Below are 15,534 nucleotides of genomic sequence, written 5' to 3' on the forward strand. Positions count from 1 at the left end.
GGCTTCTTCATCTGTCAGGCATCACTCCCCATTTTTGTTTTATGTAGGTCACAGGCAGATCAATAATAAATGACTAGTCAGGTAGGTTTGGATGATGTCAGATTTCTATCTGATTTTTCTACATTTCCATGCTCTCAAGTAAAACAGAATTAACCAGCAGGTTACTTCTGGGGCCGTGACGGAGCTCTTAGACCAGCAAGAAAAGGAACTTCTTTTAGAGAACTGCCTTTATAATTCCGGTAAGTTGTTGCTCCAATCACTGGTGCCGGTTACAGCACGAGCAGGATTTCCCAGCGTGATTTCCTCCCTTGCGAGCAACTGCAGATGTCGGGGCTTATCATCAAGCAAAAAGTGACCGATTCTACTATGAGTGCAGTATGACATCACTAGAAAGCTGCGTAAAAACATGTGGAATGGAAAAATAAGGTCAGAGCGCGCTCAGGGTTGAGCAATAACTGTCCTTTTGCAACGTGGTCTTAGGCGTCATTGTGCTTTCGGTGAACAACGTGAAAACTCTGTGACAAGGATCGAGCAGGGGGAGCCAGACAGAAGGAGGAGGAAAGGGGGGGGGGGGCGGTATCTGTTAAGTAGAATCCCAGAGCCAGAAGACCTGTTCTCATCTTCCTGGAAAATGTGACCAGACATTTTGGATGGGCTGCCGGGGCGTCACATTACAATTCGCTTCCCTTTTTTTTTGGGTTCTGGTTCCACAGAATGATTAAATTTAATAAGAGGGGAAACCTTGAATTTTCTGGTGCAACCTTTACAGACTTGTTCGCCTCTTGTAAAACCACTCTTAATATAAACAAAGAGTTTATAGTTCAAATCATTTTCCTTGGGTAATTCGGAGTCATGGAAGATCACAGGACTTTCTCACCCATTAGTATTAAAGCTGCTGGAACATTTCTTTACTCAAATGGCATAAATGAAGCCTTTATCCCCACTCCACTGGGTCCAAACTGGTACAGACACACTCGGTTTACCGGCCTATACGTCAGAGTAGTGTAATTCCAGCATGTTGTTCCCTGTTAATTAGTTAGAAGGACATCTCTCATAGTTGTACCTAGGTCGTTGTTGCTCTTTTGACTTCTGTTGTTTACGGGATCTCTTCCTGTCACTGCTTTGGAAGTCAAAACACCACTAAAGCTTTTTTACTTTATAAACGATGGTGATTAACGATGGCTTCATTTGTTTGCGTGCTGCAGTTTTTGGCTAATTATATGGCCAAAAATCTCAATGCAGCCTCGCGAGGCGGTTGTCTGACTCACTCGCCAAGACCGACAACAGGGCGCTCCACACATACTCCGACCGCAAGTCAATAACAATGCAGATACTCAGACTAGGTCATTAACACAGACGCAGGCCGTGTTTATGGTGTAGCGCCACGGGACAACAAAACTCCCCCGTTCCAGTCTGAAGAACGACACCGCCGGGGGCTAAAATAACTTCTAGGACCGTGTTCACGAAAGAGAAGTGCTAGTAGGAGCAGAAATGGTCATTTCAATATGCCGCTTTTGATTGTGGAGAGCAGAAACCGCCCTCTCAGCTGTCAAACACAGGGGCAACATCAAGTCAGCCTGATGCGTGGATGGCTCGTGTGTGTCTAAATCGGTGTGTCTGCGATACGTCTGTGCCTCGCTGAATCTGGGATGGAGGCCAAAACCATCCCAATCCTCTTCAGCCGACATTGTAAAGGTGGGACGGTGGTGTGAGGCTACAGCATGGTGCAGCTGCACAGGCTGACAATTGGAGAAGCGTGTGCGTGAGTGTGTCATTGCTAAATTCTTAGAAATGGATGTGTGTGCCGTCTGCTGGGCATTGGCAGACAGCTACGAGGGCATAACATTAATCTGTCAGCTGCCACCGCTGATCCAGCTTATCACCATCATGTGCTCGGATGTGTGCACGTGTTGCCGTGGACGCTCCGTGACTCTGGGGCACACACCGATTATTTTTACTCACAGAGGCTCATTATTTCTGATCAAGCTTAACTCTTGCTAAAGCTGTATTTTTGATTTGATCGGATGCTTTTCGTTTCGATCCCTGACAGGTTTCGACCATAAAACTCTCAAACGTTGCAGGTTCCCAGTCTGATCGGCCAAATCTCAGAGGGCAGTTTGACTGCATTGGGTTTTTGAAAATGTTCCCCCTCTCATCCAGAGGTTCACTGGGTCCTAAAAGAGTCCCACACTTTTAAATCTGCTGTTGTCACTTCAGAAGTGATGCTGAGAACATGCGTCACACATACTGCCATTGCCTTGCATTACAGGTTTGATGTTTAATGAGGGTTTCCATGGAAATGGAGCAGAAACGCAGGATTTGAGGCCAACTCAGTCACGCTTTGTTGTAAATGGTTGTTCAAAGTCTTCTGCAGTAAACATTCTTGTCCATGGTGCTTTCTACCTTCAGTATGTTAATTACGCGTCTTCTGGTGAGGATCTGGCAAACATAAAATTCTCATCTCTCTCATCTCCCTGTGTCACGCAGAGGTCCGTGCCCAGCTGGTGGAGCAGCTCAAGTGTCTGGACCAGCAATGTGAGCTCAGAGTGCAGCTGCTGCAGGACCTGCAGGACTTCTTCAGGAAGAAGGCGGAAATAGAGGTGGATTACAGCCGCAATCTGGAGAAGCTAGCCGAGAGGTTCCTCACCAAAACGCGCAGTACCAAGGACCATCTACTCAAGTATGGGCTCACCCACCTCCAGTCACACACTTACATTTTGTCTCTTTTGGATGCCAACCGAGGAGACGAGTGGCTGCCTTTAAGGTGCCGTTAAAGTTGCCACAGTAATGATGATTACCAAGAGTGATGGGGGAAGTCCAGGCAGGCCGAAATCTACAGACTTGCACCAATCGCTGCTTCCTGCTGCTTAAGGAAACGACTCTTCAGTTGTGCGTTAGGAAACATGCCTGTTACCCGTGGGATCATGTGACCTTGCCCAAGGCTGTCTTTGAGTGCTTCTCTGTCATTTTTCCCCCTTCAAAGGACAGGTGGTAATTCTGTGCTCTGACTGTTTTGTAGAGTCGTGCTGTGTGCAGGCTTGCCAAAATGGAGATCTCTCTCTCTCTCTCTCTCTCTCTCTCTCTCTCTCTCTCTCTCTCTCTCTCTCTCTCACACACACACACACTCATAAAAATACAAACTAAAGCTCATCAGTGTTCACAGCATGATGTGTTCCTATTTATCTGGCAGGTTTTGGTGGGAGAGAGCAGTTTGTTGCTCTGTAGGAATGTTTCACTGAGCTGTTTATCCTCATCACAGCACACATACATACACACACACACACACACATTCATTTTTGCTCATTTGCCTCCTCATATCTTTGCTCCTGTCTTACAATCCTGGGACTGGTTCTAATGTCTTTTAAAACTCCAAATGTCTCGTAGTTTGATTTTGAAATTACAGATTTAAAATGTATAATAATATTATTGATAATAACGTAGAAGTTGGTGATTTTCAAGGTTCAGAATTGATCACTGCAGGCCTAAACTGGTCTGATCTGAGCAGCTGTTGAGTGTTTTGATTTGATGGTGGCTGTTTTTGGAACCTGAATCTGATCAGACTGACAATTTCCATCACAACTCTTTGGAGTTTGGGTCTGGAAGGACAGCAGGGTTATCTAAAGCGTCGCTGCAGGTTCATCGTTTACTCGCTGATCCAGTAACTGATTTCTCATGTCTCTCCATGTATCCACAATGGGGGGTGCATTGGGAAAAAATGCAAGTTAAGGGGAAAATGAGGCAGTTTAGGAGAATTAAGATGCACCCTGGGCTCACTGTGGTTTGTGGAACAGCTGTTTGTCATTGGAATTGCTTACTTCTCAGAATGGTGCTGTTTAATTGGCTATTGATCTGCTGTTTTGGACACCATTTTTTTATTTTCTCAAAAACTATCTTGAACCTAGAGAATTCCCAGATGATATCTTACTCTAATCAGAAGAATTATGGTATTTTTCATAGACCACAAGCACCATCTGTTACAATCTGTTCACGTTTGGGTGATATTCCAAAATTAAACCTTGTCAGCTTTATCCTGGAATTGAAAGGATGGTTTGAAATAATAAAAAGTCTAATTGAATGAGCACCATTTTAGATTTGGGAATGCAGAGATGTCAAGCATCCTCGTTCACGATGTTAGACAGGAGCCAATTAACTCTAGAAAAGAAGATTTGTGTCATCTGTCTCACGAATGCAAAATCAGCTTCATTCACAAGATAAATCGACACCATTTGAAGTCTCTGCTAATCATATGAATTTAGTTCTGTCGCTGGTGTAACGCTGCAACCAGGGCAAACCCAAGAGTCTTCAGGCCTACTGAAGAAACATCTGCTTGGAAAGCATAAATTATGTAAATTACAGCCTCAATGGTGCATAAAGTAGACAGCTACCAGGTACTAACACCAGTTAAGACGGTATCATTCAGAATGCCTGAAGGTGACTCGACCTTGTCTGTCTGGGCTCGTCGTTGTCTATATTTATTTCACTGTTAATCATTTCTACATTCGAGCGTTCTTGTGCTCTTTCCTGTTGCGTGGAACCTCGTTCTGCAGACACATTCACTTCTCAACTGACACAAGCCCACACTCTGATGCTCTTTCATGCACTCAAGCGGAGGCAGAAAGAGATCGATCAAAATAAAAAGGCCGAGAGGACACGCACCTTATAAACGCACACATTTAGAGTACACAAACACCGGCCATAGTACACACATCCCGCACGGATCAATACGGACAGTTGCTGAGAGCGTGGTAAACGAGTCAAACTGGAAAGGAAAAGGAGGTTAAAGGGGGCATCGTTGAAAATGCAGGAGAGGAGGTCAGCTGCTGCTGTAGGTCTGTTCAAAACGCCGTTTCAATCCATCAAAGATGGCCGGAGACTAAATGCGTGGACATGCTCGGCCTTGTGTCATGTGTAACGTTTTCTCCTCAGCCAGCATCTTTGGCTTTATCTCCACGCATCACGCAATCTGGGTGCCACCCTGGAATTTCAGCTATGTTCCATGTGCTAGCATGTGCGTTGCCTTTCGCATGTACAGCCCGGCGCTGACTGCTCCCAGCAGTGCGTGTATGTGTTGATCCTTTGGAGACCCCTGGTATTTATGCTATTTGGCAGACTGCATATGTCAGAGGCTGGTTACACCGCTAAAGTACAATGTGTGTGCGAGTGTGTGTAGGCTTGTGTGCTATGAGGCTGACAGACTGAGAGGTCACATGGTGAAACCCTCACAAGTTGACTCAAAGCCCGTCCTTATGCTTAATATTAGGCCATGTTTACAGTTAATTAGATGCAGCCCGTATACAATTCTGTGGATCTGAGATCATATGACCACTGACCACATGCGCTGGTATTTTATTCTCAACAATTAGTGTTATTAGCCCTGTTGTGATTGTTGTCTTTGCCTATGTAAGCATTCTACTTCTGAGGAAGCGGCTTTAATTACGAATATAAATGACTATTTTAGCATTTTCACTCCATTTTCACTGGCAGCACCCGACCTGCAGACTGACTCTGCTCCCAGCCCGCTCTGGGTGACCTTCTACGGGCCAGTGACATTTCAGTGTTTGCCTTGTGATAACTGAGGGTCAGAAAGAGTTGGGTGACATCGCCATGGTGATGGCTGGTGGCTTGACAGCGGTGTGTCACATGGATGTGGACTGACTGGGCGGTTGTGCAGATAGAGGAACTGTGGCTCCTTTCTGGTGGTGAAAAGAGCTGCGCAAACTGTAAAGACGTATTGCCGGAAAACAAAGACAAAGCAGAGCAGCAGAAACGGAAACTACAGAACCTATGAACACACGAACATCATTAGACATCAAACACACTCGTATCTTTACAGATGTTTTTTTCCTAAAATGATGTTTGTTGACCTCAGCCATCTGATCAGTAACATCTGTACCACTGTGTCATATGAACTGTGTGTGACTCCAAACCCTCCAGTCAAAGACACAGTCTGTCTGACTGTGTCTGCTTGGGTCACAGTCTGACTTTTCCTGAACCCCTCTGTGTGTGTGTGTGTGTGTGTGTGTGTGTGTGTGTGTGTGTGTGTGTGTGTGTGTGTGTGTGTGTGTGTGTGTGTTTGTGCGTGTGTGTGTGTGTGCACGCGCATGAGCTTGTGTGCACGTGTGCATGTGCAATGTAAATGCCTGGCAGCACTTTACTGTCACTATCCAGTTAAAGCTGCTTTTAACTGAACAAAGATGCTCTTTCATCCACTTACATGCACTTATAATCCCTTTTACCCACTCGATTGTCCATGGATCATCCATGTTTTACACACACACACACACACACACACACAATCAACTAATGTGTGCACACAACGATAGTGCCAGTGTTACCAAGTTATTGACATTGTGCATCTTTCTGGACGCTTGAATCCAACCCAGTAAATCAGCACTGAGCCACCAGACTGTTTTCTCGCTCCCCCTTCTGCCTTTTTTTTTTTTTTTTTAACACTTTATTTATTTCTGTGACAGCTGTGCTTCTGAGGGAGTCTGACCTCCTCCTGCTGGGTTCTGTACCCTGGCTGAATCCACTGTTTGAGTTGGCTTTCACATTGTGCATGTGTGTGAGTGGAGGGGATGCCTTGTTGTCCCTTCCTGTCCTATCCCAATGCCATTTTCTATCCAGTTTGTGTAGATTATGTCTGCCTCCTCTCTCAGCAGAGGAAATGGCATCACCAGATTACATCAAAACCTTGATAAATAGTGTGATCATACATTCTTCATGCCATCTTTTTGCCTGCATTTCCAGGAAGGAGCAGACCATTTTGTCTCCGGTGAACTGCTGGAATCTGTTGCTGCTCCAGGTGAAGAGGGAGAGCCGTGACCATGCTACTCTGTCTGACCTCTACCTCAACAACATCATTCCCCGCTTTGCACAGATCAGTGAGGACTCAGGACGCCTCTTCAAGAAGGTGCCGCACATTTACAGAAGGATTACTTCCATTTAATTTACAAATTCCTGAAATTTCAACACATCAAAAATGGTTCTAATTCACAGGTGTATTAGCATAAATATCCAGTGAGCTTTTGCCTTCATTTTGACAAGCTGATACATTGAATTCATGTCATTTTTTGCCCTTCCTGTGCACCTCGCCACCATCTGCTTTCTGTCATGGTTGATTTATTGACAGACTGCAAGTTGGCTGAACCTCAGGCCAGAATAGTTTATCTGTAGCTTCTACAGACAACACAGTTTGGGCCTTCTGTAGGAAAGAAACTGGTTGTTCTTTGGCATGAGGGTTGCATCCATCAAGTCTGGGTCACAACATGTCTGCACTCATGCACAAAGAGCATTATCTAATACCTAGATAATTAGCAGATAAGTGTTTCTTTATACCCTTAGTCAGACTACCAATAGCAACAGTGGTAGGGATTTTTGTGCATGTGTAGGAGTCACTGATGCAAAGAGAAGTGGTCACATTTCAGTCATTTTGACAGGAAGTGATACTGTCAGAAGCACAGCAAAGTTATCATTGCTTGTTTTGAAATGGAAGATGAGCTGCTAACTTCTAACCTTACACTATTAATAGGAGCACAGAGTCCTCTGTGGCCGAGCACATCGAGGCTAATGAAATGTGGTGGTTGCTGGTTACTGTCTTGCTCTCACTGATGCAGACATATAACCACAGGCAGCATGATGCATCAAAAGGTCATGATCTGAAGTTGGTAGACAAGCTGGCTTGGACATGATACATTCGTATTTTACAGAATGAAGGTGAAGCAGGCTCCATTATCCTGTCATCTCTACCCTAAATACTACTATCTTTCTCTGCTGGATACACATGTGTTCTTCCTCCATGTTTACCTTGTTTGTTTCTAACATTTAGCGGCATAAGCTGATGCTGGTTTTATCCTCCCATTTTTATATTTTCTCCTCTTAACTGCCTGTTGGCTCGTTGTTGCATTTTCCTTCAGATCGACGTATGGAAGGATCACATAGTCATACGAAACAATTATATGATGGTCATCATTTTTGATTTGTCTCCTCAGAGCAAAGAAGTTGGAGTTCAGCTCCAGGAGGATCTGATAAAGGTTCTTAATGAGCTTTACACGGTAAGAAAAAGCCTAAATGGAATGTTTTGCATCAATGGGGAGAGTCCTGTTCTCATATCAGGGTTAGAAGTTTGTCCTCACAGCTGGTATATGTATTAAATACTTATTGATTTTATTTAGACACTATTTAATGGCAAAAACAGTGATTACTTGTATAGATGTGTGGAGTTAATACAATAATGTGTTGGCAAAAGGCTTATTAGATCATGCTGAATGTATGTAGGGCTGCTTACCAAAGCTTAATAGGCTTCCAAAAGACTTACAGCAGTTGTCATAGCAACTGGCTCACCAAGTTTTGCCTTATACATGTAGCAAACAGGGCAGAATATCTAGCTCAAAGCAGAGACTTGCAGAGCAATGCAGCTGATTTCAGGTGAAATCAGACAAAGAGTGTGTGTGTGTGTGTGTGTGCGTGTGTGGGTGTGTGTGTGTGTGTGTGGGTTCGTTAGATTTGGTCATTGATATTTCACTGTCGCCGTATGTTGTTTGGACTTCTCACGCTGTCAGAGGGCATTGTAGCATCTGGTTACACATGTCCATGGTCCTGCCAAGAGGAATGAGTCAATTACTGTGTTTTACTGTGTGTGTTGGTGTGTCAGAAAGTTTCCTCACACACCACTGCCATGGGCAGTAGGCCACAGTTTAGCTTAAACTCAGCCAAGCCTATAAAAGCCGGCTTTTTGCTTTAATTGTAGTATATATTACAGGATAGAAATAGATTTGGTCTAAGTAACGCGCTCCTGGTCACGTGCATACTCGCAGACATGCATCTGTGTTTTTCTGGGGCATCTTGGATCTGAGGTTTGAGTAGTGTAATGATGGCTCTGGTGGTGGCCACTAGAATAAGGCTGACACTGCACACAATTATTTGTTAGACTCTTCTCCAACTTTGCTAAAAAGCTTCTGCAAACTGTTTGAGCGAGTCATTTGCTAAGATGGCATTTATCAATGCTAATTAAAAGTCATATTTGTGGTTGCTGAGTTGTCCTGCAGAGTCCACCACACACACACACACACACACACACACACACACACACACACACACACACACTGCAGGGCTGGAGAATAAAGATAGCTCATGTTTGTCATCACCTCTCCATCCCCGTTTCCAGGTGATGAAGACGTACCACATGTACAACACTGACAGCATCAATGCCGAATCCAAACTGAAGGAGGCGGAGAAGCAGGAGGAGAAACAGATGGGACGCTCCGGTCGACTAGACGACAGACAGACGCCACGCTCCCCTGACACCTTGGCCAGCATCAAAAGTGAAGAGAAACCCATCCGTCGTTCCAGTGTCAAAAAAATAGAGAAGATGAAGGAGAAGGTGGGACCTTGGGCAGGGGGAGCTCCACCTGTTGTCTTTGTTTCCCATGAATGATTTATGAGCGCATGTCTGGCTTATTGCTAACCTTGTTTGTACCAGCTGGGAATTGTCACAGCAGAATTGTCACAACTGTTATCCGTGATCAGTACTGAGGCTTCTCCTTCCACCATCTATTATACTCTTTTCCTTTTTCTGTCATTCCTGCTGGATTTCTGTGCCTCTATTGTTAATAGACTGGTTTTTTTTTGGTCTTGCTCTTATCAGAGACAAGCAAAGTACACAGAGAACAGGCTGAAGGCCATCAAGGCTAGGAATGAATACCTGCTGGCACTGGAGGCCACCAACAGCTGCGTCTTCAAATATTACATCCACGATCTGTCCGACATCATTGACGTGAGTATAAACACACGCTGATAGTAACATTTTGTCGTGTGTGTGTGTCTGTGTGGGGTAGTGTTGCCATGTGTTTTGACCAGCGGTGGTCCTCTCTAGAATATAAAAGTAAAGGAGTTGAGTTGAAAGAGTAGAACAGACCATAAATCTCCTTTGATTACCTCCGTATGCTACGCCAACTTGATTTATCCTTCGTATTTGTGTGTCTTTATGCGTGACAGTGCTGTGACCTTGGCTACCATGCCAGCCTGCAGCGAGCCCTGAGGACCTACTTGTCTGCTGAACAGAACGTAGAGACATCCAAGCACTCGGGCCTGGAGATGCTGGAGGGGGCCACGGAGAGTCTGGAAGCCAACGGAGACAAGCAGAAACTGATGGAGACCTACAATAATGTCTTTTGCCCCCCAGCTCGCTTTGATTTCCAGTCCCATATGGGAGACACGGTACATGTCCCGTTCTTTTGGAACACTTCTGGGTTTTTTGGTTGTTTTTTTTTTTTTTATCGCACATTTAAAAATCTTTTCTCCTTGCTTGTGGGCACAGATGGGAGTGGTTTGTGCGCAGCAGCCCCTGGAAAGCGATCTGCTCCAGAGGTGTCAGCAGCTGCAGTCCCGCCTCTCCACATTGAAGATTGAGAATGAAGAGGTCAGACTTCGCGGAGCTCCCTCTAATATAACTCAAGCTACCTGGTCTGTCTCGGATAAAGAGAATGTTTCTCTTATCAGGTTAAGAAAACAATGGAGGCCACTCTGTGCACCATCCAAGACATGGTGACAGTGGAAGACTACGATGTGTCTGAATGCTTCCACCACAGCAACAGCATGGAGTCCGTCAAGTCCACCTTCAGTGAATCCTATCTGAGCAAGCCCAGTCTTGCCAAACGACGGGCCAACCAGCAGGAGACGGAGCAGTTTTACTTCACGGTGGGTGTAGTGGACGCTCGTCCATGGTTTCCCCAATACCCTTAAGCTTTATTGTGGTTTTGTGTGAGGATGTGTTTTTCTTTTGTAGAAACTGAAGGAGTTTCTTGAAGGCAGGAACTTGATCACCAAACTCGAGGCCAAGCATGACCTCATTGAGAAGACCATGGGGGAGAGTAAGTGGAAATATTACAGCGGCCTTTCACCTTTCATGGGAAAATCTCTGCTGCCTGTGTGTACAGCTTTAAGAAGAAAAGATTATTCCGTTTCTGTCCATCTGAATCTGTTTCCTGCCCTGCTTCTCTCCACCTCTCTCTCTTTCTCCCTCCCTCTCTCCCCTCCCCCCTTCCTGTTTCTCCCTCTTTTAGGTCAGAAGACTGACTGTTGCCTTGCCAGGTAGGTGTGGTGAAGGAAGGAAATATGCTCCAACTCACACTTGCAGTACATGCAGTACAGCAGCATTAAAGTTTGATTTCTTGGCATCCAGGCATATTATTTTCAAGTCACGGTTTGTGTATGTTCTTTGCACATGGTCACGTGTGCACAGATGGAGCATGACAGACTTTTGAGCATAAATACACACTCTCTGGAGACGTAATGACAGAGTACCGTATCTTTCTCCTGTGTCTTTCTGTCTCCGTGTAGCAGACAGAGAAACTCAACAGTTCGGAAGCAGGTAATTATCTGTTAAATGTATATTAATCTATGGATCTTCGTCTCTCAGTCACTGTCAGCCGCTGCTGGGATGATTCATTTTAGCTATTTTTACTGTATCCTCCCTCACAGCGCTTCATGGGACTTCTTGTTATTAAAGATGTTGTTATAGACTTAAAGTTTTACTTTAGTTCTCCAAAGCATCAGCCACACTCGCGAAGGTCATATTTGTGGCTCCCCCTTGTGGACAGTTTGGTTTTTTGCTTTATCTTTAACATTTCAGATACATTTTTTACATTTTTAACTTACTGCAAAACCGAAGCTTGATAACTGCTACAGACACCATTCAACACATTAAAACTGTGGTTTCCTAGCAACGCCTGTTTCTCGCACCCACGTTGTACACACAGAAATACTAACGTGCAGTAAGGTGAGCTTGTTCAGACGTGTCGGTGTGTCTGGTGTGTTTTTTTGGATGCTGCACTTTTCTGTTCCTCCTCAATAGGAAGTAATTCTGCTCTGCCTCATTTAGGACTCTGCTGAAGCCATTCCTCTGATGGTGGCGAGCTGCATCCGCTTCATCAGTCGCCATGGTGAGCGGAATTCTGCAGTGATGTCATTGTTCAGGAGCAGCTGTTCCTGTGTTGCGACTGGTTGCTTAGTCTCAAGTCTGAGCAGTCCTGTCAAACTGGCTTTGGAAACGCAGGAACACTTGGGTTTCAACTATAACTAATCCCATGCGTGTTTGTAGGTCTGCAGCATGAAGGCATCTTCAGAGTGTCTGGCTCTCAGGTGGAAGTCAATGACATCAAGAATGCTTTTGAGAGGGGTAAGATGCCCTGACCCAGCAGGAAGTGGTAGGAAGGAGATTTCAGATGTTTCACCTGCTTGTCCTTATAAAAGGCGAGGATCCACTGGCAGGAGACCAGAATGACCACGCCATGGATTCTATTGCTGGTGTTCTGAAGCTGTACTTTAGAGGAATGGATCAAGCCCTCTTCCCTAAGGATGTGTTCCATGACCTCATATCCTGTGTCTGTAAGTCTCTAATCCTTTGGTCTGTTTTTGTTTGAGTGTGTGTTTATGTGCTGAGTAATCTCCTGGCTGTCATGGTGTGTTCCAGCCATGGAGAGCCTCCAGGACCGGGCTGTCCACGTTAAGAAAGTCCTGCAGTCTCTGCCAAGCAAAACCCTCATCATCATGAGATACCTGTTCGCCTTCCTCAACCAGTGAGTAGCAGGATACACACATGCTGAAGAGGGATTCACACATTATCCTAAAAAATCCTTCGTAAGCTGGTTGAAAAGGAAATGACCAGTAATTTCAATAAAATCTTCGTTAATCAGCAGAGAAAAGCTGATCTGTGTAATCTTTTGATAACGCATCATTTAAGGACAGGAACCCATGTTGAACTTGTCACTGACACTGTCACACTGATTTAGGTGTCCTCAAGTGTTGCAGAAGCTCCAGATAATTGCTATAAAGGTGAACGCAGCACAGTTGCTGAAGGAGTTATTGAGAGCAGTTGGTGGTTAGTTGTCCTGGAGGCAGGTTCATCTGACAGTCGCATCCCTAAAATCCATGACAAAGTGAGAAATGGGATGTCAGAAGAGTGAAATTTGAGATTCATGGTAAATCAAGTCGCTCCAGAGAGCTTCTTTGCAGAAGAAATAGGAGCTGCTGCTTTTTCTGGAATGATTCATGTGCAAACTTCGCATATCCTCCAACTCACGGTGAAATATGTTTTCATTTTCATGTTTTCATACACTGTGTCCTGGATTCTGGAACTTTTATTTCAAGGAGCAGTTAGGTTTGTGTCCTCTGCTATGCGAGATTGCCCTCTAAATGACTGACCTTTCCAACCTACCAGCTTGTCCCAGTACAGCGAGGAGAACATGATGGACCCCTACAACCTGGCCATCTGTTTTGGCCCCACCCTGATGTCTGTCCCAGAAGGCCATGACCAGGTCTCTTGCCAGGCCCACGTCAATGAGCTCATTAAAACTATCATCATCCACCATGACAGCATCTTCCCAGGACCACAAGACCTGCAGGGCCCCATCTACACCATCCCTGGTGCTGGAGACGACTTCTGGTGAGTGTGTACAGCACAGAAGGCAGCGAGAAAGTGTTTTCCTATTGGTTTCTAACCAGAGCGGTTTGATAAAGAAGAATAGGCCAGAAAAGGGGGTGGGGTGGTGGTGATAAAGGGTCCGTCATGGAGTGCTGGCGGGCTTGACCTGTCTGCCCTGCTCTGAGACGGGACCACGAGGATCAGCTTACCCTCCATCCCACGGTAGATTAAAGTAGGGTCTGATCACAAATCTAGCGCAGCGCTCAGCACCCAAGGGTCAACTTTGAGTTTCAATACAGCTACAAACCTCAGGCATTGATTAGTGCTGGTCAGCAGAGTTGTTAAGACTGTCGATCACCCTGCAGTGATCACTCTCCACCGTCCACAGAAGCCTTTTATCACATTGGCCCATCTGGGATTAGTTTATACGGCTCCCTTCATGCTTAAGTTGGAGACTGACTATTGAATTGGTGGAAACTTTGACAACCTATTGTGAGTTCCCACTTTAATTACAAGAAATTCACTGTAAAAATAAATATCTTTGGGATGGAATTTTTCAATCAAAATGTTTATTATTATAATGTTATTTTTTTAGAACCAATCAATTTAAACTGAACCAGCCATATAACAACATCTATAATATAGATTAAGTGACGTGCTGTTTGTATATTATATAATGTCTGTCATAGAGTTGTTTGTAGTTTGTGATAGTCGCCTGTAGTGACGGATGACAAAGTGTGCACGTGTGTGTCCTGTGTTAACTGTAGTTAACACCTGAGCCTGTGTGAGCCAAATCTGATTTCTGCTTTTACATCCTCATGACTTTGTCTCTCCTCCCTCTGTCCTCATTAGTGACAGTCCACACTGTGAGCCCCCCCTGGTGGAAGAGCCTGCGCCTGACACCGGCTCCGTCAGCCACAACAGCGAAGACGGTACGTAAGCCAAATCCTCTCCAGCGTATCGGTTTTCTTTTCCTCCTTCCTCACTTGTAAATTTTGGCTGTGACAACTGAGAGCAGCTCACCTTCTTCTGCTTTGCTCAGCAGCTTTGTACAGCAAGACTAACCAGCTCTGCACTAATCCAGCTTCCCCTTTCTGCTCCGCTTCTGTTTTTTCCTACTCTCCGTTTCTTTGCCACTTCCTGTGGCTGGCCCCCCCTCCTCTGAATCACAGGCTCGTTGGCTGTTTCAGAGACTGACCCGTTTGAAGCCGTCGCTCGCTTCGACTACTGCGGCAGGACCAGTCGGGAGCTGACGTTCAAGAAGGGAGCTTCTCTGCTTCTGTACCAGCGGGCGTCTGATGACTGGTGGGAGGGACGCCATAATGGAGTGGATGGACTGGTGCCCCACCAGTACATTGTGGTCCAAGACAAGTAAGACAAATTGTCAAATCTGTTTGCCATCAGGGTGAAGAGACTAAAAACAACTTCAAACATGCATAAAAATGACTTGTGGTCTTAAAATGATCAAAAGACAGAAAATAGTCTGATGGAATTTCCCACAGCTAAATAGGTTGATGTATCAAGATAATGTTTATTAGCGCTCATCATAGAAGAGGAACTGCACTGTCGGTTTTCTGTTTTGGGCTCGTACACGTTACATATATTTACACACTCTGGTTTAATGGTTTCAGGGTTGATGGTGGCAGAGGAAGTCCAAAACCTGATGTAGACAGCAGGGATCTGCTGGAAGAGAGGGTGTCTACTCGAGGCAGCGCTGCTTCTCCCACTGGGGCCCATGTGGCTGATATCTACCTGGCCAACCTCAACAAGTGCGTCTCACGCTGAAACCAAAACCCTAAAACACTAAAAAAGAATACGATAAACATTTAAATATAAAACTGAAATGTTTCGTTCAGGATGAGAAAACGCCCCGAGTTGGGGGGCATCCGCAGAACATTCCGCGGCTCCGAAAATGACAGTTCTGGTCCAGGTGCCAGCGGAGGAAGTGGCAGCGTGAGGACAGCTTCTCTCCCTGTGGGCAGTGCCCTGGTGAAAGAGGCCGGGGAGAAACGACCCGTCAGCTCTCACAGCATCCTCAATTCAGTCACTCGCCATTCCTCTCTCAAGACCAAGGTACGGATGAGTCTTCGGGGCAATTTGCTGAACCGACT

The 15,534-nt window shown here is 45.3% G+C and overlaps 1 protein-coding gene across 4 annotated transcripts in view; it reads left to right on the forward strand.

The window, feature by feature from the left end:
* Window positions 1-15,534, forward strand: part of srgap2 (SLIT-ROBO Rho GTPase activating protein 2) — a 35,582-nt gene that overhangs the window by 16,523 nt on the left and 3,525 nt on the right. Inside the window, exons 2-21 of one of the 4 annotated variants that reach the window (XM_003973690.3) lie at window positions 2,488-2,680; window positions 6,751-6,913; window positions 7,992-8,054; window positions 9,167-9,382; window positions 9,647-9,775; window positions 9,997-10,218; window positions 10,319-10,420; window positions 10,501-10,698; window positions 10,787-10,871; window positions 11,064-11,091; window positions 11,341-11,371; window positions 11,882-11,942; window positions 12,101-12,178; window positions 12,253-12,387; window positions 12,473-12,578; window positions 13,220-13,444; window positions 14,276-14,355; window positions 14,596-14,794; window positions 15,055-15,192; window positions 15,280-15,496. In XM_003973690.3, coding sequence (XP_003973739.2) covers window positions 2,488-2,680; window positions 6,751-6,913; window positions 7,992-8,054; window positions 9,167-9,382; window positions 9,647-9,775; window positions 9,997-10,218; window positions 10,319-10,420; window positions 10,501-10,698; window positions 10,787-10,871; window positions 11,064-11,091; window positions 11,341-11,371; window positions 11,882-11,942; window positions 12,101-12,178; window positions 12,253-12,387; window positions 12,473-12,578; window positions 13,220-13,444; window positions 14,276-14,355; window positions 14,596-14,794; window positions 15,055-15,192; window positions 15,280-15,496 — 2,669 coding nt within the window. The remainder of the gene's footprint in view (window positions 1-2,487; window positions 2,681-6,750; window positions 6,914-7,991; window positions 8,055-9,166; window positions 9,383-9,646; window positions 9,776-9,996; window positions 10,219-10,318; window positions 10,421-10,500; window positions 10,699-10,786; window positions 10,872-11,063; window positions 11,092-11,340; window positions 11,372-11,881; window positions 11,943-12,100; window positions 12,179-12,252; window positions 12,388-12,472; window positions 12,579-13,219; window positions 13,445-14,275; window positions 14,356-14,595; window positions 14,795-15,054; window positions 15,193-15,279; window positions 15,497-15,534) is intronic. The other 3 variants (XM_011614289.2, XM_011614288.2, XM_011614290.2) reach the window with 3 other exon arrangements.

The sequence above is a fragment of the Takifugu rubripes genome, chromosome 19 (genome assembly GCF_901000725.2).
Source record: "Takifugu rubripes chromosome 19, fTakRub1.2, whole genome shotgun sequence".
Classification (NCBI taxonomy): Eukaryota; Metazoa; Chordata; class Actinopteri; order Tetraodontiformes; family Tetraodontidae; genus Takifugu; species Takifugu rubripes.